The following is a 26,748-nucleotide window of genomic DNA, read 5'->3' on the forward strand; positions in this document are numbered from 1 at the left end:
TCTTAAAGTCTGAAATCCACATTCAGTAAGAACTTACAGGAGAAGGAAAAGACTTCACTTGCTCTGTAAGCCTGGATTTTGTAACATTAGGTGTTCTGCATCTAATTTTCACTTTCTAAATCCATTCAGTAGCAAATCTGATGCTCAAAACTAAGACTTCTCCCAGCTTTAAGAAGCTAAAAAGATTAACGTTTGTGAGGATATCTGTAGGAGAATACAATTTGTTCATAGTCCCCTGAACTAGGAAGACAATTGGCTCTGACCTTTGCATCTCAGGGTATTCCCTATCAGAAGAAAGCAAATGTAGGCATAAGGTCTGTCCTTGAAAGTTTTAAAATTTTGTCTTTGTATGGGATATACACACACACACACACACACACACACATGCATATTAGTATATATTAATATATATCTATGTATTTTTTTCCCTTAACACTGCTTTCTTTTTAAGTACTGTATTCACAACACTCTCAAAAGAGCCTTTACCGAGGCATCCATACTAAGGAAAAATACAATTTCATGGTATGAGTATTAGTATTGAATTAAAAAGGAATAAGTGGTGGGAAATAAAAAAGTTTTAAATAGCACAACATTATATTTTCTAGTTGCACAATACACATATATGTTCCAGTCAAATAACAAAGAAGGCATTTGTATTTGATCAACTGCGTTAGAAAGGTAAATCAAGCCTGCAAGGCAATCAGCTATTTGGAATAATAACTTTCAGTTGTATGCACAACTATACAAAAAAAGAGTGACTATAGATACATTTGGTACATTTTTTTGGTGACATGAAAAATTCTGCACAGTCTGGAATTATTTCTTTACAGAACTCCCATACCAATAAAAACTTCCCTTAGTTGCCCAGGCCTCTTTCATCAGTTTAACTTATTGTTACTCAATCAAGGGAATGGGAAAAGTTTACAAATAGAGACTGTAAAATCATGTACCTACTGAATGGAAAAAGAGTTGCAGTCATGTGCTCCACCCTGTTAGTCCAACAGTATTTTCACAGATTGATCACCCAACATTAGCTGAATATGAGGGTTTGAGTGTCAGTGGCATATGGTACCTCACCTGTTTCCAGAACTTAGATCTGGATGACTGCGGGTGCACAATGTGCTGCTCTTTCCATTTGATGGTACCTTGCTGCTTAACAATAAACCTAAGAGATTCCTGAAGCTTATCGTAAGTCCCAATTCTCTCCATTTCCAGCAGGATCACCTTTGTATCGTTTTGAATGAGGGCATTGTATAAAGCAATGTGTTGATCATAAGCATGTTCTTTACAGTTAATCAGCTGCTGTGTTAGAAGGATGATCAGACGTCTACTCTTCTGTATCCTCTTCTCAATTGCACTGGCTGTATCTAGAAATGTACAAGAAAAGACCCTGAAATTTCTCTTAGAAACATTTTTGTGTTTTGTGTTCATTTGTATTGCCATTTTTAACTGGAAATATCTTCTTTCTCACTTCAGTCTGCTACAGTTTATTCACTAGAAAAAGATGTGAGCTAAACAAAACAAAGTAAAAACCACAAAGCTTTCCTTTCAGAGATTTTCTTTGAAATATTACTCTTTTTTTCTGCTCTGAAGGGCTATTAAGAAATTTTAATCCAACAACCTAGGGCCAATTTCAGTAGATCTGGATGGCATGAAATTTGTGTTTGATCAATAGTCTCCATGTAAGGAATAGTGTTCTATCAAGTTTAGTGCTTTACAGACTGATCCTGCAATACTTCACTATGAAAAACAGTCATTTGGAGACTTCTGGGTGTCTTGCTTCTAAGAGGCTTACTGACAGGAGGGGTGTTAATTCTCCTGAGCCAAAACCTGCTAACCACCCCAACCCGTGTGGATCCAGATTTGCAGGGTATTTGTATGTCAGCATGACTGAAGGTGTTTTTTCTTTCTCATTGGTGTTAGGGAGAGTTGATCAACTGCAGTTGTGACCGTGGTGTTGGAGGTGTTGAGCCTTGAAAACTCAAGACCCAGTGTGCTACGGGATAAACTCGGAAAGCTTTACATGAAGCTTCCAGGAGCTGCTTTTCTCTATGACTGTGATGTCTATGGGAGGAAGACTGCAGATGAACGCCTGTACAGTGAAACCCTCATCACAGTTAGGAGAGATTCCTGTGGTTTGTAGAATGAAAGCTGGAGTTGTTATGGTGGGAACATGTGATGCTGGGCCAAAAGAAAGGAGATGGGAATCAAGGTAAGGAAATTCAAAGTAACAATTACTCAGCAAGGCCACAGATTTGCAGATGCCAGCTCAGTCTGCATTCTCTTTTTTACTTTTCTGGAGGCTTTCTTTTTCTTTTTTTTGCAGCCCATTTCAAGAGTCATCTCAGTCTCAGAGAGGCCCAGCTTTTTCACCTACTTGGTCAGGAAGAGAATCCTTTCAATGACTACTCCATCATATTTCTTGTCTCTGGTAGTACTCTGGGAAAACAATTTGCAGTGCAGTCCATTGTGCTCAGGAGTGAAAGACCAAGGACCTGGGGGAGGTATTAACTTCTCCATTTAGATTTCTGATTCCATACTTGTGGCAAGAGGAAAGATGGAGCTGCATGCTGCAAATACTTTAACAAAGGGATTCGTTACAACCTGTTTAGTGAATGTTAGATGTTTATATGAGTTCAGAAAGTGATGGAAAATATTATTAAATAACAATCCATCAGCAACTATTACATGCAAAAATCCACATACTGCTGGGAGAGGACATTTATGGAAGTATAATATAAGCTTACCCTCTTCTTAAAATTTTTTCCAGTCCTTTGCTCATGGCCACTGCTGAAGATAGGACATGTGGCTACAGAGAACATTGCTCCAGTGGAGTATGATAATTCCTCTGACAGTTTCTCAGGTTTTTGAGTATTATAGATACAGTAGCTCCAGGAGTGTTTGGCTAGATAGGACATGTGGCTACAGAGAACATTGCTCCAGTGGAGTATGATCATTCCTCTGACAGTTTCTCATGTTTTTGAATATTATAGATACAGCAGCTCCAGCAGTATTTGGTTAGATTCTGCCCAAGAAATGCAGTTGGCAGGACAATGAGATCATGAGAAAAATGAAGCACAAGGTGATATTGATGAAAACCTGGTTTTCTAGGTAATACTTGCATTTGCACCTCTTCAGGCAACTGTTATGAAAATGCCATTAGTTGATAAGACTAGGAAACAAAAAAGAATGCTAGTTTAAGGAAGCATAATGGGAATCCAACACCTATGGAGGACTGTTTATCACTAGAATCATTTTGTTTAACTCCCTTTTTTACTGGAAAACCACAAGTTTCAAGTAATAAAGCTTTGCTCATAGGAAAATGTCTTGAAATAATAATTCCATTTTATATACTCACTTTTTTTCCCTGAAATACATATTTACAGTTAAAAAATATAATTCATCAAACACTATTATGTTCAGGAAGGATCACAGTAACTCAAAGTGGCATTTCCTGGTTTACTCTGCTTATCATATTTTAATTGCAAGGTTTTGGATTTGAAACCCTAGTAATGAAAGTCTCAAGATCAGAAGATAAACAAGGAGTAGGGAGTATATGGGTTCTCTGGAAACAGAGAACTTTTCAGTGTTCCCAGTGGCAGGTAGATTCACTGTAGCTTTTCCACCCAAGTGAAAGTGTTTTGTGGCATGAAAGGGGTCACAGCAAAAAAAACCCAAAATGCTGGGAAAAAAGGCAAGAAGAGAAAAAGGACAATGGTCAACACTCTGAACATTTTTAAAGTTTTGACTAAATCAGACCAAAGGTTACTGTCCAACACTGGCTTGGTGACTTGTTTGTTTGTCACTCCTGGCTTACAGGCATCCATCCATACCTTCATACCTTGAAAATGCCTTTCATTGCTTTCAGCTCATTAGGGCCATTGCCAGTCCCATAGTCTTCATCTCAGTTGCACACTGTGCTCAGTTTTCTTCAGAACTGCCATCCATAAACTACATTTTGACAGTAATGTGCCGTAACAAAATACTATGCTGTCCCTAATCACCTGAAGAAGTGGCATAAGTTTTTGTCATTGACAATTTTATAAGCTACTGTTAGTTCCTTGTTCTGGATCCAGGAATGGTCTGGTTCAGCAACTCTTGCAAGGTCAGGCAGTATTTTAGCTACTCTCCAGAAGAGAACATCAAAGACCTGGGCAGGTAAATGACACCTGGCCCAATGCAGATGATTTCAGAAAAGTGTAAGAGAAAATGTGGCAGCCTTGGCTCCATGGCTGCTCTGTCAGTCAGAAAGAGAAGATCTGGTCCATATAACAACCAAGACAAATAGACAAGAGAGCTCTGCAGAAAAGCAGATAGAACCTAAACGATAGCAATTATAAGATATAGAGATGTCCATGGGTCCTGTTCTGTTTAATGTATTTATCAATGATCTGGATGAGTGGACTGAGTGCATCCTCAGTGAGTTTGTGGATGATACAAATCTAGTCAGGTGTGTAGACCTGTTTGAGGTCAGAAAGGCTTTTCAGAGGGACCTGGACAGGTTGGAGCAATGGGCTGAGAACAATGGTATGAGGTTCAACAAGGCCAAGTTCCAAGTCCTGCACTTGGGCCACAACAACCCCAGGCAGAGTTGGGGCAGAGTGGCTGGAAAGCTGTCCTTCAGGAAAAGGATCTGGGAGTGTTAATTGACAGATACCTGAACATGAGCCAGTAGTGTGTCCAGGTGGCCAAGAGGGCTAATGGCATCCTGGCTTGTATCAGCAGTAGTATGGTCCTAGTGTGGCCACCTGTACCCAGCACTGGTGAGGCCACACCTTGAATACTGCATCCAGTTCTAGGCCTCTCACTACAGGAAGAACATTATGGAGTGTGTCTAGAGATGGGCAACAAAACTGGTGAAGGTTTTGGAGCACAAGTCAGATGAGGACCCTCTGAAAGAGCTGGGGTTGTCTAGTCTGGAGAAGAGGAGGTTGAGGGAAGACATGATAGTTCTCTACAACTACCTGAAAGAAGGTTGTAGTGAGGTGGGGGTTGATCTCACAAGTGACAAGTGACAGGACAAAAGGAAATGGGCTCAAATTATGCCTGAGAAGGTTTAGATTGGAGAGGAGAAAGAACTTTTTCACTGAGAGGGTTGTTAGACACTGACACAGGCTGCCCAAGGATGTGGTGGAGTCACTCTCCCTGGAGATATCTAAAAGACATATAGATGAGTTGCTAACGGACACGGTTTAGGGATGAGCTTGGCAGTGGGAGGTTAGTGGTTGGAGTTGATCTTAAAAGTCTTTTCCAATCAAAATGATTCCATGATTCTGTAAGATCATATATGGAAATTAGCATGGATTAATTAACATAATTTCATTGTGTAAGACAAGGAAGCAGGAATAAAGAATAGCAACTTTCTCCTGAATCAGTGCTGGGAATTGTGTGCAGTGAAAGCAGGTCATGTCAGGGAACTGAAGCTGAATTTCCCGTGTCTCTGTCACCCTTGTAACAGGTTGAAAAACCCTGAGTGATAATAGTAAGATTAATTTCTCAACTTGGTGTTTTTCTCTTCTGTATCTCATAGACATAGTCACACACAGTTTGTTTGTGGGATTGCTCTGATAATGACTGAGCAGTTACATTACCCAAAGAGTAGGCGTATGTTTAAAAGAGTCACACTTGCGGTCACATTTCCTGCATGACCCAAGAAGATGAAAAACAAGCTGTGCTCTGTAATTTGCTTTTCTTAACCCACCAGTAAGCATAGAATGCCATTGTGCCATCCTGCCTGAAAGAGCAGACACAGGGCTTTTGAAGAGATAAGCAGCAAGCTCAAAAACATAAAGGAACCTGCTGTGCCCTTAAAAGATACTAGAATCACAATTTGCTCTAGCTTGACAAGCCACAGAATTGCAGAATCTTAAGGGTTGAAAGGGACCTTGAAAGCTCATCTAGTCCAACCCCCGTGCTAGAGCAAGACCAGCTAGAGTAGGTCACACAGGAACTCATCCAGGTAGGTTTTGAATGTCTCCAGAGAAGGAGAATAAACATCCCATCATTCAGTGTGTTATTTGATTGGGAACTTACCTTCTCCAGGATATATATCTCTCCCATAAATACACAGTTTATATCCACATTTATTTTCTAGAATATCTGGCATGATTTGGTAAACAAAATATTCCACAAAATTAGCTTCATTGGTACGGCTTTTGGGGTAGATGACATATGCGTCATATATCTTTCCATCTGTAAGGCAAAACAGGAGGAAAGTGTACAATGTAATCAGTTGGAGCTGTCTATTGCAAAAGCTAGATGAGAAATAGGCATTGAAACAGATCTAAGAAGAAATTCCTGCTAATCCGCATAATAAATATCATTCAGTGCATGTTTGAAAATTACAGACTGCACATCTGGTGTTTTCCATGCTCAATTGTTACGTGCTGTGGATTTGTACCTTTGGTGAACCCGACCTTTGCATTATGAAGGCTGTATCTCAAGGTATATAGAGTAAAAATTCAATTGATTGATGCATATTAGCATGAAATAGAGATGAAGCTCAGCATTTGTTACTTATTTATTATCTCAGTGATACAATAGGCTGTTACTAGACTTTGTCTTTCAGGACAAGACATTCTATTCTTCCACCTCAAAGAAGTTGCTCATCATTCCCATGACATATCATACTTCTGAATGGAACTTCTCATTAAGTTCCATTAATGAGTAAATAGTCTTACAGTCAGAACCAAGTACAAAATCAATTTTTTTTCACTCTTTGCTTCACTTCTCTCAAATATGTTTTCCATTACAGCATTTGTTTTCTAATACCTGATGTTTAATTTCTTTCTTTCCTGTGGAGATGGAAATTTTCCTTCTTTTGTTGCTATCTGACGTTGTTATCCAGACCTTTCTTACAATAAGAAAGAAATAGCCATTTCCAGAGTCTGATTCATTTCATCATAAAATATACTTGAGCAAGAACTGCCCTAAAAAGCATATTTCTTTCCTCTTTAAAGAGAACAAAAGTAACTATGTCAGCTGTAGACATCTGCCATGCAGATATCTGTGGTAGGAGTCAGCTTCAGATTTAAAAAACATTAAATGTAGGTGTATACACGAAAGGTAGGTCTCTAAAGTCCTACAATCAGCGGACAACTGGCCATTGCAGTTAGTGAATTCTGGTGTGATTCAAATTACTCTTATATAAATGCCAGGAGCCCCGCTGAGTTGCCTAAACATAGGTATCTAGGGCCATCTGAGACTTCTTAAAGTACCCTGCCTGATCTCCAGACCCAGCTCCAGAAGTCTTCAACATCCAGCAGATGTGTGTTATATGTCTAGTTCTTTGACCATCCCAGATGACTCTAGATGCCCATGTGTAGATCACTGATGCAAGGTCTCAGTGCCTGGCTAGGTGAGTTGATTTTATTGATGCAGACCTTGACTTGCTCACCTAAAAATGGGTACATGTAGCATCATTAGGCACTATCTGCTGTTGAGATGCCACTGTAGAGGGGTTCAGGTCTCTCTCTTAAATCCTAAGGGAGCTCCATCAGCAATAGCTGCTTACAGTTAGACTGTGGAACTCAACGTCAGGTCTCTAGGTTTCATGCCTATGATGGGAACTTTCACTACATGTGACTAAATTGACACGTCTTGACCTTGAGCTGAAGTCCACTCCTAAAGCTGGATGAGAAGTATTCCCTCTAGAAGTGTCTTACACAATATTGGTACCTTTGTCTTTGACTTATCAAAACTGTATTGCTCTAGGACAGGCTTGTTAACACATTAGCTAGAGAGAGCACATAACAAGTACTGTTAACAGCACCGTACATCAGATGTTCACCGTCATTCAGTGTTTCATGGCAATTTTTTTCATTAAAAATATGAAACCAGGACAGAATCCCTCTTCTATGTAGTACATCACTATTGAACCCAGGAAACAAGGGAATGTAAAGCACCAACAGAGCTATGTATGTCCCCTCTCATCTTCCTTCAGAAGGTGTAAGAAAATGATCAGGCTCAGATGTCATATGAGTTTGTAAACAACTATGAAATAAACCCTTTTCCATATGATCAGGCCTTTTCTTTTTTTAAAAAACTTTTTTGCTCAATTCTTACTCACCATCCTTGGCTGAGTACGGTTGAAATATCTCCCGATACAACAGGACGATATCAACTCGGAAGGACTGATAGAGTATAACAGAGACTGCTATTGCAACCAGCAGAACTAGAGATCCTATGATCAAGAGGATGTTAGGAAGACCCACTGCAAAGAAAAGGAATATATTGTTAGCCACAGAGAAATTAACCCATGGAATGACGCCTCAGCCTCTTAATATCCTTGCTTCTGTTGCAGTTTTATGAAGCTCACAACAGAGATGACAAAGCTTTTTCCTTCCCCAGCTGGTACAGAGAACCGATATTTACTTCTGTTGAATCCTGATCTACCTACACTAAATACCACAGCTGGTATGTTCAAGTATTCAAGTTCAAGTATTCAAGTTCAAGTATTGTTCAAGTATTTGGTAATGTTCAAGTATTTGGTAACATTATAAATCTGTTAATAACACAACTAACAACAATCTGTAAATCATGTAAGCCTACACATGACAACTGTAAGTGTCCACAAAAGGACAAGCAGAGGCTTCTGGCATAGCTGCACAAACAAAGCACAGAGAAACATGTGCAGATTATTAAATCTGCAAGACAAGAGGAAAGTATGCAAAACAAGCAGGAAAACAGAACACATCCTGGTCATAAAAATAAAATAAACTATACTGGAGTCAGATGATGTTCTCCACTACCCTTTTCTTTGAAGAGGGTCAAGGGGCACAAAACAGAAATGATAAGCAAGGAAAAGGGGAAAGAAAGGAGTCACCTGCTTTAGTTTCAGCTTCCCTCATGAAAGAGCTCATGAATCTGAGCGTATCCACCTCAGAGATGAAGACTTAACAAGGATAGATTCACATTAGATATAAGGAAGACATTTTTTTTCAATGAGAGTGATAAAACACCAGAACAGGTTTCCCAAGAAGGTGGCAGATGCCCCATCCCTGGAAACATTCAGGGCTAGCTGGGATAGGGCTCTGAGCAACTCTATCTCCCTGCTCGTTGCAGAGGGATTGGACTACACTTCTAATGATTCCTTCTAACCCAAACTATTCTGTGATTCAACAATCTCATAATGATGGCAGACACTAGCTCTATGCCATCTGTACGCATACAGCTAATCTAGGACAAGATTGTGATTATCACTCTTCTAGAAGAGAGGTACACTTCTATCACAACACAGATATAATGGAGATTTCCATTTGCAAATCTAACAGCCCATTTCTCTTCTTTGGTTCAAAGAGCAGAAGTCAGTCTAGACATGTGCATCTTCTAGATAGCATCCAGTTCTGTTGCAGCAAGAGACATTGGGAGGTAAAAGCAAGATAATTTTTTACTCTCCAAAAAATGAGAAAGAGGGAAGCTTAATCCTCAGAGTGGTTGAGCCACAAAGCTGAAGATGCTTTTGACACATCCTGGACATACTGAATTCACTCAGGATTCAGTATTGAAAACACCATAAATTCTAGATAGCCAAGTTTGAAATTAAAATGTCAAAGGCTTTATACAGCAATTACACAATTACACAAAGAAGATTCTTTATTCCTGCAAGATTAATGACAATTATCTCATAATAGAAAATTGTTTCCAGGCAAATGAAAGATACTTAGATCTACTCCACTTGGTTTAACATGGTTTAACATTTAGACTCAGAGCAGTTCCGTGTCTGTTTATTATCTGATGACTAAATCCATTAAGAGATTTCTGTTTGTAGTCCACCTTTTTTTACATAATTACTCCTGCCCAGCAGACAACTTATCATCCTATAGTTGTAATAATACAACCACTTTGGGGGTTTTTCTGTGATTCACTGAAAATATTTGGATTAAAAAGAATATCTCTAGAGGTGTCAGACTGGGTGATGGACTTTAGCCTCCAAAGATATACACATGAAAATGTCCAGAATGTGCATTATATCTGCGTAAAAGGGCCAACCTATTTTTATTTTACTATGATACAGCCTATATTACAATTGTCAGATGGCTTGGAATACCACTAAAACTTTGTATCCCTTCATTGTTACGAGCTGTGAGTTATGTTGCAATTTCAGAACTATCTTAGCTGAGGAAAGCAATGTTCCTTTGAATGCTGACCACATATAAATTTAAATACAAGCATTCTAGAAGTACAAATATGGTGAGCAGCTCTGATACTTTGACTGTAAAGATCCTTCATAACATCTCAGCCCATGGAGGGGGATTAGCAGTTCCACCCAGACAAACCTTTTGCCTTCAGAGCAGGGATCAAATGTTTAGGGCTTTTCTCTGTCTGCAAAACAAGACACAGCAGGCCATTTACCAACTCCTGAGGAGGTGCATCTATCAAGAGGCTGAAGAGCCAGTCTCAACTTCCTTTACAAAAGAGGTAGCAAGACAGATCGGATAGTGTTGCAGATTGTGTGCAGCCAGTAAGTAAGCTACCAGGTGAAAGCACTGACCACCGCCAAGGAACAATTTCAGAGCTTTCACCTGAGCTTGGCACTAAGTGGATAAAGTAAGAGAACATATTTATCAGTGAAGTCTCTTATACTGAAATTTACAAATTTACTGGCTTCTCCACATGTTTAATAAGACCAGGTATTGATTAATAATTGATTAATGTATTAATAAGGCCATAGTACTTACAAAGGCAACCTAAAAATACTGGTGTCTGAGAAATTCCACTGAAAAGGTACGCAAACAAAGAGTTAAGATTTCCACTTTCCTCTGGTAGGCTGTGAGGTAAATTTGTCATGATTTTCCCACTCTTCCTGTTTCTTTCTTTGCCATTTAAAGCAAGCAAAAAACATAAGGCCTGGGATAAAGCATACCTCATCAGAGCTAGGAGATCTGGGGAAACTACTTTCCAATAAGATAGAAGTGAGCAATAAAACAGCCAGTTTCTTTTATAGTGAAGTCTGGCCATTTTGTAGTTTTAACAGTGTCATGTGATGCCCATGAAGGAACTTTGTCCTTGTTGGACCCCTTCAAATTTTATGATTTATTTATTCCATTTTCCTGGTCAATACATACACAGAGAGACAAAATCAGGAAACCCCTTCCAATGCCCAGTGACGATGATCAAAGTATCAGAGAATGCCACTATTTCTTACTATTTCATTTGTTGACAGTGTACTCGCCAGGACATTACAAATACTGTTGTAAGACATTGAGTAAGTATCCATAAAACATTTAGAGAAGAAACAGATTCCAAAACCAATTTATTTGATTACAAACCTAAAAAACCACTGCTTACAGTGTTGCACTGATAGCACTGAGGCTGGAAAAGAAGTGATAAATTTCCTGTCCATATGTAGCTCGTAAAGCATCAAGCAAGAGACCCACAGGGATCTTCCTGGAAGAGCAGGTTCAAGTTCCCAGAAAGGTTGACTCAGCCTCTCATTTCTCTGGAATAAATCAGCTATCATTAGTACAGTGGGAGCAAAGGCCAGAAGCCACTTTTGGAGGCCCCCAACAAGTTTGAGCAGATCCTGTTGTTCCATTTGACTCATTTTGTGGCAGAGAGTTTGTTAGTAGGCTGTCTTCTAATAGTATTTATTTATGTTCAAGAGCAATGGGAATTCAGAACTATCAACTCACAAGAAAAGCTATTGGAGAGGCCAAAGAAAATGAGTCAGAAAACAAAGTTTGAATTTCCTGACCAACGTTTGATTTCCTGACCAGCTCTGGAAAAACAACAGGTTTTCTGTAACTTCTCTGGCTTCTAAGGTGGATGCACTTTCAGACACTAAAGGCAGAGATCAGGGTCTGGGATTCCTAGATATCCATCTACTGAAGATGAGCCAAAAGATTAGGTTTGGCACTTAATATCTTTGAGGAAGAACAGTACTGATGTTGGCTGAACTTTATCTCTGCTCCAAATAACAATCATTTCTGACATTATCCCCAGAAGAAGGTTCATGCCAGAAAGATTTGAGGTTCCTCTGGGCATTTCATGCTTCCTTGTGAATGAGAATTAAAGAATTTTCAGGGAGAAATAAGATTATGTTTGTTTGTCAGACACATGAAAAGCCACTTACAGTTATTTAACTAGCTCTGAATCAAGATGAGGAACTGAAAAGCCAGTGGCAGCTTCTACAGTCATAAAAGAGGAAAGACCTGGAAAGTATTCAGACAGATCATGTATTCCCTAGGAGACAGGTTAAAGAGGATAGTGAAGGGATGTTCCTGTCCTCCCTCAGCTCTGCTGGCAGAAGTCAAGAGACTTTGTGTTTTTCCAATTAATTGTTATTGCTTCTGTCTTAGGAGCTAACAGGTTCCTTCCCTCTGTCAGCAGTTACTTTTGCGAGCGTTGAACCATTACAGTTAGCAATGAGCTGAACTAACATGAACAGTGCAGCCAATTAGTTTTCTCATTTTGAGAGGTGGTATCTTCCAGCATGAGATGTTCCAAGCAGCTGTGGAGGGTAACTGAGATTAGTCTGGCAAGCAGAGTCACTGTCTCTTGACAGGTGTCCAGCAAGACTAGCTTCTATCTTTGTCATGACAGGTGGAAGAAAAGGGGATTAAAAGTTGTTACAAATGCCTCAGTCTTACAGTGAGCAGAGACATATCACACAAGTTACACAGATGATCTCAGAGCACATGAGAGGACATGCCAGAGAGAGAATATAAAATCTTGGAAGATCGCCATCTCTGGAATTAAAAAGGGAGATACAGGACCAAAAGATCTAGAGGAAATGAGACAGCTTATATTTTCCATAAAGACATATTATGAGACATGAAGAATGTGTTTATGCATAAGTGTTGTTGAAGGAGTCAGAAGATAGATACCAAACAGCTTCAGGCAAAGAGGGAAGTGAAAGGATGACAAATAGCATGGAAGGATGGGTTCCATATTGACTGGAGGTGATCAAAGTCTAGGCAGGAGGCATATGAAGAACAAAACGGCAAAAGATCTTCCTCAGTAGGAGAAGCAAACTCTGAATGCAGCAGCAGCTGAAAGCTGCATTAACATTAGCACCTTTTAATGGAGTCAAGAACATGGCTGCAGAGACTGTCAAAATTTATAGCCAAATCCTTGTTAACTCTTCTCTTAAAACAAAGAAACTCAATGATCTTAAAGGTCTTCTCCAACCATAATGATTCTGTGATTCTATGTGTAGTCTGGATACCACCGAATTGCATTACTCCTGATAACTAAGGTACTAAGGAGTTGATGAGCCTCTCTTGATAACATTTATTTCCTGTTTAAAAGGATAACTAAAAAGACACTTGGAACAGGCACTTGGGACAAAAACTTGAAACAAACACTTTTTTCACAATACAGTACTTTTCTTCACACAGATATGTGAATACACACGTGTGTGAGCAGCATGTATCCTAAACTGGAAAATCTGGGTTTTTTTTTCCTCTGTGAAATGTCAAGCAGCTTCACCAATGACATCTGTTCCTGGCATTATTAAGGGAGTATTTTTGTTTTCCACAAAGACAAAACCAAACAGTTCTCACCACTCTTGGCTGTGGATGAAATTCCTCCTTTCTTTATCACTCCTCTCTGGCAATTTTTTATTCTTAAGTGTATTACAATTATGTTCAAAGCAAATTGTTAGGGTCAATTAAAATGATACTGCTAACAATGAACTAGGACTTAAAGTATTTGATTACAGCTCAGAAAAAAATAGATATGCTTCCTGATTCCCACTAAAAAATTTCCATTTGGTGAGCCACATCATTCATTCAGTAAAGACAGAGACTATTGCTGTAAGACTGAACAGGTACTAAGGTAGAAGAGCTGTAATGCAATTGCTTCCAGCATCTTTGCTGCCTCCCTTGTGCTACTAAACACTGTTTGTCTAGTTCATGAAATGCCCCAAAAATGGATTAATTTGAGTAGTAAGTTATTAGTCTCTTAATTCCTATCACAGATCTGTGCTACAAATAATTATAACCCATACTGAATGCCCTGGAAAAAAACATGTAACCAGGATACAGGGCAGGGGCTTGTGTAAAAAGAACATTAACAGGATAGTAGCTAGCAGACACAAGTTGTACTGTGAGAAACACCAAAGAACAAATACATATTTTATAAAAACTCACAACTGGTTTTTTCCCATCAAAAACAAACAAAGAAACAAACAAGACACACAAAAAAAGGAGAGTACATAATTTTATTACACATCTACAAGACTAGAGGCAAAAGCAAACCCTATGGCACTTTTATTACAGAGGTAAGCTGACATTGTTTTAGCATAGATATTGCTCAGCTGTGTGAGGAGTGAAGAAAACTAAAACAGGGCACAAGCATTACTGGATGCAGCTTTGCTTACACAAACAGTGCTGAGGAGCAGAAGCAGGCATCTTGACAATAGGAGCAACAAGGAGAAGGTGACAGATATCCACACAAAACAGGCAGCAGCAAAGCAGGGGTCACAGTCAAGAGCTTTCACGAACATTTACTGATGACCTACGGATAAAAAAGAACAAAATAAGATTTGTCTACAAAATAAACCAGATTCAATGAATCACTTGATGAGTGTAGAATATAAAATATCCTTTTCTTCACCTAGATTGTAATACATGGCCAATAAAGGACTTGTATTGCCTTAACTAGAGTGAGCAGGAGGGGTTACTCAGTTTCCTTTCCTCTCATTGTAAGCATGCTCCCACATTCAGATACTTCAGTGCAGAGCTGAATGTGCTTCCAGCTCCCTGAGTGATGCTGCACTCCCACTCACTTAGCGATAGCCAACCAAAACATCTCCTGTCACCATCTTTTGGGAGGAGTTGTTGCTATCCTGATGATGAAGATGATGCCACATCCTCTGTTTTAATCAGCCTACATCCCTTCTAGTCTACGCTATGCAAGGAAATACATCTCTTCTTTGAAGCCATGATTCCGTAGGAAATTAGTAACAGTCCAGAATACTGCAGGATATGGAGCTGTGCACATCCTGTGATCACAATGCACTTGATTTTACTCTTCCCACTGTTCCCTTACAGAAAACTAATCCCTGTTAAAGGCCTTGGAATTTCTTCTCAAGGTCCTTGGTGGTTCATATGTGAAGCAATAAGAAAGGAAAACATTGATTGAAGCTTCTCGTTGTGCCTTCACAGACACAATAGCATTTTCTGCCATAAGAATGTAACAGTGATGCTAACAACAGTGCTTAGGAAACTATTAAACTATTTAAAAAAAAAATCCCGTAGGAGCTAAAAGCCTAATCCTCATCATTTACTGCCTCAAATTTTCCTTCTCTCGCAGAACTTTTTAGAACCATTAATTTAAAACCAAAACCAATGGAAGGCCTTCAAAGTCTTACTCAACGCCTCTGTGTGGCACACAACGAACACAGTGACACTCACAGGAGGGAGGACAAAACCAGACGTTGCAGAACTTAGTCACATGAGTTAGCATTCAGTCAAAACATGAGGTACTATAGTGGATGTGGGAGAGACAGCAAACTAAACTGGCAGCTGCAACTCTTGGTTTTTATAGTTTACCCATTTTCTACCACAGTTCCACACTAAAAACAATAGTTTGATTCTCCAAAGAAGAAGAATCTCTGTTCCTGACAGTGTACTGTGACACTGATGAGCAAAGGAGAGGTCAGTTCCTTGCCAAACTCTCGTCATCTGCACGGGCTCTACTACAAGCTGAGTGTTTTGTAGAGCAGACTGAACTGTACGGGTGCGCTTCAAATCTAAGTGCAGTGCCTGTTTTCAAGGCAAGAGGAATTTGTCACCAAGCAGAAACAGGATATTATTTTCATGGAGCTAATACTGTCATGCCCTGCATAATTATGCTCTGCCAGATACCATTTCAGTAATGTATCCCCCAGCAGAATTTACTCCATGGACTTTCATGACCTGAGGAAGCCATAAGAATTTTGCCACTGGTCAGGAGGAAACAGGCTGGTTTTTCCTTTTACTAACAGAAACAAACAAAACCATCAATATATTTAAAATTCAGTGCAAAGTGTGAGAGAACAAAATCAAAAAATCCTACCCTCATGCTGTGCTTTGAGTTGTAACGTCACCGTGACTTTTGTGTTGCGCATTTCATTCAGTGCCACACATGTGAAATTTGCCTTCAGATCCTCCTCTTTTACTGCAGGAATATGCAAAGTGGTCTCTTTGTAGTATTCTCGAGCACACCCTTCAAAACTAATAGAGAGAGAAAGAGTTGGTACTGTTGGTACTGTAATGGTTTGGCTCAGTTTGCATAGAAGAAAGATTATTCTGTGCTGTATGTACTTACAAATGAGTTTTTTCACTAAATCTTGAAAAATCTTTCACTGAGATGTTATTCACATCCCATGTGACAACAGCCAGCGGCTGTTTCTTAATCCCCAGGCGGGCCCGACATTTCAGAGACAAAGCAGCACCTAATCAAGACACAGAGAAACTGTAAACAGTCCTTGATGAAAAAACATGTATAATTTTACTTTCCTCATAAAATCTTTTTCTACAAATCTGCTGACAAAATGGTGCATAGAAGAGAACTTGAAATGGTAAAATGAGATCTTTAATGAATGGCCTAATTCAACACCAAGGAGTAGTAAAAGCATTATTTACATTTGTTATGATGAAGGTAATGTAATTTTACTTACGATCCTTAACCTATGTAATCAACTACTGAGCATCATGGAAAGTAAACACCAGTTTGCACACAAAAGTATATGGAAATAATTAAATTGCAATATTTATTATTTTGCCCAAGTCTCATGCAGAGTCCTATCTTAGATATTATTCAAGCTGGATAACAGTAAAGTAAACTAGTCCAATCAAAACTAAAACAGGAAATTCCTTATTAAGTGTATGTCATTAGGACATTAAGAAATATTTATTCCAAAGTAAGAGTCATTGTTGCACTGGAACAAAGTATCATTAAAACACTTTCAAGCATTTCTGTGTAAATCTGTATCTAAGAAGGGCTTAGAGAAGATTAACAAATCCTATGATTTACATACTGAACTGGTATTAGGAAGCATGGAGAAAACCCTTCATTTTTGCAAACAAGAGACAATAGAACTAGTACGAGGAGAGGTTTGTAAATGCAGAGCAAATTTGCTCCATGCAAGAAGTGCTTAATTACTTATTGTCGCAGAGGCAGAGCCCACAGAGCACTAGAGACTGACCATCTTGTTAGAGAAAGGTGGTCCTAGAGCACAGATCATCTAATTCCGAGTGACAAAGCGACTGGGGGAAAGAGGAGAGAAGAACAGGAAGGCAAGTCAACATAGCAAGGTGCTGAGCCATGACATATGGCACCTCAAACAGGATCCCAGGCCATCACAGTACCTGCTACCAGAACACCAGCAATCACTTCTGCCAGTGGCCCCGATTCACCCCACCTGTGTCATGGTTTGACATGACAGCCTTTTCTGGTAAGGGGGAAGGGGCTTTAAAGATGGCTCCTGTAAGAAGTTGCTCACAACTCTCCCCAGCTCTGAGCCAGACCCACTGCTGGGGCTGAGCCAATTAGATGCCTCCACGATCACTTTTTAAGAAGAAGCCGGAAGAGGAGATTTCTTCCTCCATCTTCTTCTCTGCCCCTTCTTTTTCTTCTGCTGGTGGTGGTGCAAGGAGTAGGAACAGTGAGAGAAACAACCATGCAGACTCTAAGGTCAATGATGAAAGAGAGGAGGTGTGCTGGAGCAGAGACTCCCCTGCATTCTACAGAGAGGACTGGTGAAGCTGAGATTTATTTTCATTTCTTTAAAGACTCTGCAATAGTGGTAGAGACTCATTTTGCTAAAGCTGGCCCCAGACCAGAGGTAGCAATTCACTTCATTAAAGGCCCTGAGCCAGGGACAGTGACTATGGCCAGAGGAGGCCATGTCCCATGGTGGGGACCCAACCACGTCACTGCAGACCCCAAGCCAGGGGCAGTGATTTTCTTCTTTAAAACTATGGCCAAAAGAAGCCATGTCCCCAAGGAGGGACCCTTTATCACTATGGCCAGAGCAGGCCGTGTCCCGAGGAAGGGACCCAATATCCACAGCTGTAACTGTGGGGAGGAATCCACGACAAAGCAGCTCATTAAACTTATGCCCAGAGGAGGCCTTGTCCCGAGAGAGGGACCCTGCAACTGCAGAAACTGCAACTGTGGCAAAGAACCCACGCCAGAGATATTCACCAAGGACTGAGCCCCGTGTGAGGGACCCTGTATTGACAGAAGCCGCAGCTGTTGGGAGCAACCCACACCAGTTAAGGACTGTGTCCCAGGGGAGGAACCCCGTGTTGGAGCAGGGGAAGAATGCCCACAGTCATCCTCATCTGAGAAGACAGAAGCAGCAGAGCCCATCTGTGAGAGACTGACCACATCCCCCACTCCCTTCTCCCAAGAGCCATTGAGGGGGGAAGGAGGTAGAGATATCTGGAGCAGTGAGCTGAGCCTGGGAAGAAAGGAGGGATGGGGGAGGGAGATCTTAAAGTGCTGGTTGTAATTTTCCTATCATCCTACTCCCTTTTTGCTTTTATCCCATTCTGTTTCTTGCAGAATAAACTTTCCTACTTTCCTCTCTAAGTCAAGTACTGGAGTCTGTTTTGTCCGGAACCGTAATTGGCAGCGAGCCCTCCCTGCCCTTGTCTTAATCCACAACAATCTTGCATATCTTTTTACTCCTATTTTGCTGGGGCCTCCGCTATCCTAACAAGGGTGGGGGAGAATGGGGGTACCGAGCTAGAGACTGTCGTGGTGCTGCTGTGCTAGCTGGGCCAAAACATAACAACCTGCCGTGGGAGACAGGCACCCAGGGCTACCTATTTATGTTTCAGGTGGGCTCGGTCACTTTCTGGAGAGGTTCACCTTTCCCTGTTGACTATGCAAAACCTCAGATGTCTCTCACTGCTACCACAAGCACCTTGCTCTGAAGCTGCAAGTCATGCAGGGTGAATCTGAATCACTGAGAATATCTACAGGCCTAAACAAAAGGTAGAAAGTTCTGCATTGTGGGCTCTCCAGCCTGCTTTTTCTAAGTTTGGTCCTTGGTCCTGTGTTTCAGGCCTTTTAGTACCTTCCAACTGGACAGGTCTGCTCAGTGCTGCCAACACAGACATGAGCCAGGCACTGCTCCATGGCCAGTCCCTTGCTACTCCTTATTCATCAACAGAGACACATTCACTGTCTCCAGCCAGGGACTGCAAGCAACAAGGAGTATCTCTAGTTACAACAGTAGTCCATCCTTCTCTCTTTGGGGCACCATCAAGCAGTTTCAAGGGATTTAGCTAAAGCTCTCTTTGAAGTGGATGGAAGCTGTCACCCTTTCAGCTGAGATGTAATAATTGACTGTGAGTAATCCTAGTCTCTCCCAGTGAGGATAGAATGGGTTATTTAAATCTCCTTAAATTGCTACTTAATGCCTAAATAACCCATCAGCTATATCTCACTTCACATCACTGTGCCTGGAGTGAATTAAATCTGGTAAAAATTATGGTGCAAAACTATAATGAAAAATTCCATCATTAAATCCCTCTGAAGATCCTCACGTTAGCTAGCCCATCACAAAATGTTAATTTAAAAACAATTTAAGGTCTGTACTTACCAAGCTCTACTTCTATTACATCCTTATCCTTTGGGAATAAAATTTGAGGAGGTAGAGGTGAGGGTTTTGCTTTAAAAATTAAGGAAGGAAAGAAAGCACACATGAGAAAGTTGTGAAAAGGCATTTTGTAAGAGAATGATTACATATTACATATAATTATTATAATCCAGACAGTTGTTATGTAAGATCCAAAAGCAGAATTGCAAAATAGTACTACAATAGTGTTTCACATGTCTGTTGGGATCATCTGGTTTTATTCCCACAACCAAGTATTTTTGGGGACTCTGTGTGCTAATAGCATGTGTTAATAGCTAAAGTATTTTCTTCCCATGTATTTAATTTTTACCCTTGTACTTAAAGAACAAGGAAAAGTTTAAATTTCCCAAGTACTGTTTTAGCTGCTGATTGAGGAAAAAAATCCCCACAAATGCAGTTACAGGTTTGTGTATTTCCTCTGTTGCTTATTTTGTTTTTAAAAAGAGATAAAGAGACTCCTTCTGACGTTCAAGAAATCTCTCATATCCATGATATGAGATAGCTAACATATACTTGTATGCAGTATCTGAACTGGGAGCCTGTAGTCCACAGCTGCCTGCCCATGTTGCCCTCTGTTTCCCCCATCCCTGCAGCCTGACAGCCAAGCAGGTCTGGTTCCTAAGATTCCCCACTGCCTGCACATCGCTGCTGCTCACAACTGCTGCCCATTATATCAGTCTGCCATGATGCTGAGCATTGGAATACCACTTTTTCTTTGACATGTTCGTTCTCCATCCCCACTGATAATTGTTATGGACAGGTTCCAACTACATCCAGACAACCGACTTAAATCAGATGTTCAGATATTTCAGATTTTTGTCTCTTGATGCGTTTTACTTCTTTTCTTGCCCTTTATACCATCTCATATTTCTGACTTCAAACACAATGCTTGTTATCCTTTCCCTCATCAAGCTTTTCCATGTCAAGGCACCTTTGTGAAACCCATAACCATATTCCCCTTCAAAATCTGCAGGAACTTTTAACCTTCCACTTCCCAGGCTGCCGGAAGAGCAGTTCTCTTTACCTTTCCTAACTGTTTCTAATTTCCAGTAGCTGGATCTGGTAAAAAAGACATCAGAAGTCAGTAACTTCCTAGCCAGCTGACTATACTAAGTGCTTAGCTGCCAGCATTCAGAGGCAGAAGGACAGGTCAATGTGATCTGCAGGGTAACGGGAATGTACATCATAAGCCAATATCATCAAAATATAACATCTTCGCTCATCAGCATACTGTTTTTAAGGGCTAACAAAAACTCAAAGAAGTTGTTGGTAAGTACATTGAATTTAGTAAAAAATGGAGCAGGCATGACAGACCCAGCTCAGTTTCCCAGGTTTTGTTGCAATTCCTTCTTCCTGCAATGACTTCAAAAGTTGGATTAACTTCAAAATGAAGTAATCTGCCTGGGTGTAATAAAGACTTTTGTACATTCACATGCCTTTGTGCCAAATAAAATCCATCAGTTTTCCTTATAACCCAGACACAACGATATTCTTGGCCAATCAGTGAAGTTTTTATGAAACAACATTCTAACAAAAGTGTTAAGCAGAGAAGTGTCATGCAGGCCAACAGAGTATTACAGGGAAGAGGAAGAGGAGAGGCACCTCCTAAACTGCTATACTAGGTGTTAGCTCAAATCTGTCTGCTGTCCAGCTCAGAATTATCAGAATAAACTCTTCCATTGAGATCTGTGCACAGCAGCAAAAACTGGAATGAAAACTTCTAAACTCCAAATCTGCATTCTGCCCACAAGCTGGGTGCCTCTCCAAAAAGGTCTGAAATCAGTCTGCAAGTGAACATTATCTATTAAAAACCAAACAAACAAAAAAACAAACAAAAACAAACAAAAAACACAACTCAAAAACCACAACCCAAACCCAAGCCCTTCCTGACACCCAAAAAACCCCCACCTTTCTGACTGTTTTTTGACTGATCTGATTGCTGAACTGAAGATACAATTTGAAGTTTTGCAAGTTGATGTAATCTGAAACAGCTGATTGTTGTATGCTCTTCCCCTGACCATCATCCAAAAACGAAGCCTCCCTGAGAATCCTAGAGGCATCCCAAAGTCCACACACCTCAATCATGTTGGCTACATTTGAAATAACACAGTAATCACTGCACTTCACTCATTTTATCTCTCTCTCTCTATACATATATATATATATATATAAATATATATCTCACTTATTTTGCCTCACTCAAGACAAATCTGAAAGCTTTTCAGCCCTACTATGAAATAAATGCTAGGTAATCAAGATGGATCTGAAGGTGTTGCGTTGTAGGCCAGCAACACTTCAGTGATCACCAGATGATCCTTACCAGCTACAAATTCTTCTCCCCTCAAACAAATAGAAAGCAGAGCTTTGTGGCATCCCACTGAGGAGACCCTTCCTTTCAGATATAAGTGCTACTAGACAGCTCTACCAACCACAGTGTGTAACCAGACTCATCAGAGACCTTTAGCAAAATGCTAAATGTGACCTGGTGTGAATTTACCCCCATCTTGCTGCATCTAGATCCTCATCCAAAAAATTCACCTAAAAACTGATCTAAAGTTCCATTAAAAAGATAAAACAAACCAACAGCTCCCTTTTCCTTTTTAATGTACAAAAGGAGCGTCCTTGCTTTAGGTAGCCATCAGTCTTATACCTTAGCAAGCCAAAAAATTACTGTCTTACCTTTACTTATGAAAATCCTTGTTGCTGATACACTAAACACTTTTCCTTTATGGGTGTAGATAAACTGACAAGTGTAATAGCCATCATCCTCCTTTCTTGGGTTGTTAATAAAAATATACTTTTCTTCCTTCAAGTACCTCTTTTCATGGAGAGGTTTGCAGTCCTGGAAAAGAAAACTTACTTTATTTAGCTGCAAATAGCAGTAATCTCTTCCACTGCTGGCATTATCAGGGCTTTATTTACCTTATACCACTGGATGATAGTAGCATTCTTATAATTGTCAATTGTAGGACAAACAATTTTTCCTCTTCCAGTGTCATTTGGGTATCGAATCTGACTTGGGAAACATACTCCTTGCTTGTATGGATGCACCTGCACACTCATCTTGAACGACTTTGTACGATTATTTGAACTTTAAAAATAGAATACAGGTATGTCAGTGATAGTGGTTTTTTATAGGGAATACACTAATATTTTCAACAAACATTAATCCTGTTTTGTGAATACATGGACAATCATTGTAGTCAGCCACAGATTGATTTTAATGATCTATCATAAAAGCAGCAGTTGCAGGATGAAAAGTTACATGAACTGATGTTTACCATGAAAAAATTGCATCAGTTCCACAGATAATATTTAAACATGTATGTTTGATTCCAGTCCTATATCTTTTATTTTCAGTGTTGCACTTACAAATGTATAACGCAAGTGTAGTTTCCAGAATCCTCTCTAGAGGTTGGCAGAAACCAAAGAAATCGTTTCAAGGAAAATATTCGTGATCCCTCTTCTTCTGCAGGAATTATTTTGTTTGTATCCGTGTGATACCAGGTGACTTTCACAGTTGAACTCCAAGGGGGGCATTTTATAACTAAAGCCTCACCTTCCATTGCATCAACTGCAAATGAAAAAAAAAAAAAGATGAAAATCTCATATGAATGAAACCTTAGCCCCACTGAGACAGAGGAGAGCTTGGCATTCCTGGATCAGTAAACCACTCATGTCTCTCTGTCTTCCTTGGATTTTCAGAGATTATACATAGCAGACTTATTCTCACTAGATATTTTTCAAGGAAAAGTTTGTTTGCAAAAAATAGTACTTGAAGTTTTGCATGACTGAAACAACCAAACAAACAGGAAAAACACTGATTACTTCAAATTAACATCTTATGTAATTCTTTGCTTGAAATATTGATTTTATTCAAAGCAGGAATTTAAACACAAAGAAAAGTACTGGCTTTAATGCTGTACTATGAAGTTAGCTTCCCTTACTTCAGTATCATGAATATTTACTTATACAACAGACGAGTTCTTGTTCTACTTTTTTAATATAGAAAAAGGAATCTGATACTTTTTTTTTCTTTAGCAGAAGATAAAAATAGTAAAGGATGAAGCCTGTAGATAAAATCAAAAAAAAAACAAAACAAGACAAAATCTAAAGCTTCTCTCTGAAGTTCATGAAAATGTGAAAAAAAAAAAAGAAAAAAAGAAATGTAACAGATTGAAAGGAATAATCTGATGGGAAAATAAATAGATGCCAGAAAGAAATGAGAGACAAATACAAAGCGCAGGAAAATAAACTGTATATAAAAAAAAGTTGTAAGACAGTTCTTTTTGTTTTAACACAGTATATTTCTATTTTTGTATACTGAAACTGAAAATCACTCAAACTGAAACTTTAATCAAGCAATTTGGACAGGTATCTAAGTGCTCAGACATCCAAATAGTGAACTGGCTGTTTAAAACAGAAATGCTGATCTGAAAGAGAGCAATTGCATTTTGGAGAAGGATGCGAAAATAAGCAAGGATGAGGACTGAACAAAGATGGAGATTGGCAGAGGAGCTACAGTAGATTAGGGAGCAGGAAAGTGAGAGTAGGTCACCAAACAGTTAATAAAAATAGAGAATATTTATCAAAAAAGACATTTTGTGCGAGTATTGCCACCATCTGGCTTTGGATATGTATGTGCACAAATCAGGTGGTAAGTCTGCCTACACAGTGAACACTTCTGTTTTAGCTCTTTCTAAAGAAGCAGTCCATCTCCACTGACACTGCATGTCATCTCACTTACTAATTCAGGCACCTAAATTAGCCACATCAAGTATGAGTAGCCCAAATCCTATATTTTTAACAGCATTCCTGCCTGTGAGCCTTGCAACGCCACTGGGATGTATCAGAGGTGTAAGGGAAGAGGGCATTGCCCCACTGAAGGAGAAAACACATTGGAAGTACAACTTCCTTTGAGGAAAAAAAATAATTTAAAAAAAAAAAAACAGAGGAGAAAGAACATGTAGAAAATGAAAAGCCTCATCCAAACTCAGTGACAACAGTGAAAATTGTCTCGGTGAATTCTTCAGCAGAACTTGGCCTCTTAACAAATCTAACTAATTTGAAACTTAGCATTCTCATTGTAAAACTGAGACTATGAGGAAATACTTAGAGATCATATCTTACAATATTTTTCAGACAAATAAGCATCTCAACTGGAGATGAGAACTGAGTGTTATGTAATATTGTGTCACTGGTCAGCATTATACATATGACCTGTCAGAAACAACTCACTGTTTTCAATATCCCCCACAGGCAGGGAAATGTTACTGATACTTTGCACTTGTAGGTTAACATCCCCAAAACCAGGACATTAAAAAGCATTTTTTAATGAGCAAAGTACCCACTTTCATCCCTGGTTCAGCAGGGTGCAGATGCATATGCCCTGCTCACTGCAATTTAAGCATGCTCTTGGAGACTTTGCCCAGCTGGGGCCTGGAACACCTGCTGCTCTCAAATCCTTTCAAAGAGACCCTTTTCTTTCTGCTTGCAGAGACATCAAGGATCAGAAGTAGAGCCTAGACTTAATGTCACAGAAACAGACAGTATTTGGTGCATGTTAATACACAGAGAAAACATATTAATCTAGTTTTCAAGCTGTGATTTGTGGCTTGAGGCAATCTGGTTAATCTTAGGTTTAAAAAAATAGCAATTTGGGAACAGCCTACAGATTTCTACAGAATAAACCTCATCAGAAAATATTTAAAATTGTGACTTACATGTTTCAGATGTGACGGAAACCAAGAGAAAGGTAGATAGGAAGATCAAATGTACAAACGCCATCAGATTTCTAAACCAAAAGGAAAAACATTGATATCTCATAATATAGTCTTGACTTCATCAGCTGTGTTACTGCCATGGTACTGATCTACTAATGGATAACAGTATCTTGCAGTCATAAACTGCATGTGAACTGCCATGTGTGTGTGTTTCTGTGTAGCAGTGCTTTTGCAGCTTTGAGATTATTTATGCTCTTTGCTCTATAATCAATGCAGTAGTTGGTGTTCCATTGAACCTACTTTTATGACTTGGTTTAATAGAGATGGAGTAATTACTTTGCTATAGTAGAACTAAGGCAGAAGCCTCTTTTTGCTTGGTTGCATGTTTTAAGGAACCAAAATATACATTGGCATTCTCTTCATAGTCAAGTGGGGAAAAGTTATACCTTGGTTTTGAAAAAGACAGGTCCTGGATTTGAAAATATATAACCTGGCTTTGAATTAAGCTTACATCCAATCAATTGCTTAGGTGCACAGGTTTTTGGCTTTCTATCAAAGTGGAGGTATCTTCAGTGACAGCTTCTCTAAGTAGGTGTGAGGAGTAAGAATGAAACCAGGTGAGTGACAACAGCAATGCTAACCTGAAGGGAAACTGAAGAAATGGACTGGAAAGGTAGGCAAGGGAACATACATTGCACTCATACCAACAGCAGGGCAGATCCCATGCCTCACTGATGTTTCCATTTGTGTCTGATTGCTATGCCCCTGCTGAAATTGACAGCTCAAAGTGTGACTCAGGAGCTCCCCAGAAAACCCCTTTAATAAAGAACCTGGTTGTTTGTCCATGGACATTTAAATGACATAATCTAGGAATATCTCAGGAGACGTCAGCCATGAAATTCACCTATACCACACAGCTGTTAAGTATTCTACTCACCCTTAATAAAGCCTTTGTTTGAATGCTGTCCTTCGCTGCAGATCACAGAGCAGTGGGTTCTACTACTGTGTATGAGGAAGAAGCAGTCCCATGGTACTGTAGACAGCAGATAAGTTTCCAAAAGAAATCAAGTCAGAAACAAATTATAATTTACCTTGCAGATAGTGAGCACAGGAGGAGTGGTGAAAAATAGGCTAGAGATGTACAGGCAGGGTAAGTACTGTCATCACAATTATTGCAAGGAATTTTTATTTCACTGCCAAAGATTTCCAGACTAAACAAACATTGACAGACCTTATCAAGACCTACATTTTTGCCAAGGCTGAAATTTGGAACTAACTCAGTTTTCAGCTTTCAGAAATGTTATTGGCTTTGTATTGATACAGAAACTTTCTTATTTTAGAAGGCCTAATAAAACCCAGAGGCTTATTCTTACACTCTTAAAAATAACAATAAAACAGTATGTGAAGAGAAAAGCATAAGAATTTCAGTGTAGGTATTTTGCAGGG

The 26,748-nt window shown here is 39.5% G+C and overlaps 1 protein-coding gene across 2 annotated transcripts; it reads right to left on the reverse strand.

Moving 5' to 3' along the window:
• On the reverse strand, positions 1 to 26,326 carry LOC104550641 (interleukin-1 receptor-like 1). Of its 2 annotated transcripts, XM_010203190.2 has the most exons (11): positions 26,240 to 26,326; positions 25,303 to 25,373; positions 22,952 to 23,153; positions 22,502 to 22,670; positions 22,259 to 22,421; positions 19,544 to 19,612; positions 16,255 to 16,381; positions 16,003 to 16,160; positions 8,069 to 8,212; positions 6,034 to 6,192; positions 1 to 1,367 (listed from the first exon to the last, which is right to left on the reverse strand). In XM_010203190.2, the coding sequence occupies exons 2-11, from the start codon at positions 25,364 to 25,366 to the stop codon at positions 1,021 to 1,023; spliced, it is 1,602 nt and encodes a 533-aa protein (XP_010201492.2). In that variant the 5' UTR covers positions 25,367 to 25,373; positions 26,240 to 26,326; the 3' UTR covers positions 1 to 1,020. The 2 variants fall into 2 exon arrangements, with proteins under 2 accessions (XP_010201492.2, XP_061844472.1); XM_061988488.1 differs by lacking the exons at positions 1 to 1,367; positions 6,034 to 6,192; positions 8,069 to 8,212 and adding an exon at positions 14,206 to 14,460.
• Positions 26,327 to 26,748: the final 422 nt, after the last annotated feature.

The sequence above is a fragment of the Colius striatus genome, chromosome 1, assembly GCF_028858725.1.
Source record: "Colius striatus isolate bColStr4 chromosome 1, bColStr4.1.hap1, whole genome shotgun sequence".
NCBI lineage: Eukaryota > Metazoa > Chordata > Aves > Coliiformes > Coliidae > Colius > Colius striatus.

Excerpts from the sequence above, each read along its gene's own strand:
- LOC104550641 (XM_010203190.2), bottom strand. The coding sequence starts at position 25,366 with ATGGCGTTTGTACATTTGATCTTCCTATCTACCTTTCTCTTGGTTTCC. Across the intron at positions 22,671-22,951 it reads TACACTTGCGTTATACATTT|TTCAAATAATCGTACAAAGT; the intron begins GTAAGTGCAACA and ends CTATTTTTAAAG. Across the intron at positions 6,193-8,068 it reads ACCGTACTCAGCCAAGGATG|ATGGAAAGATATATGACGCA; the intron begins GTGAGTAAGAAT and ends TTTGCCTTACAG.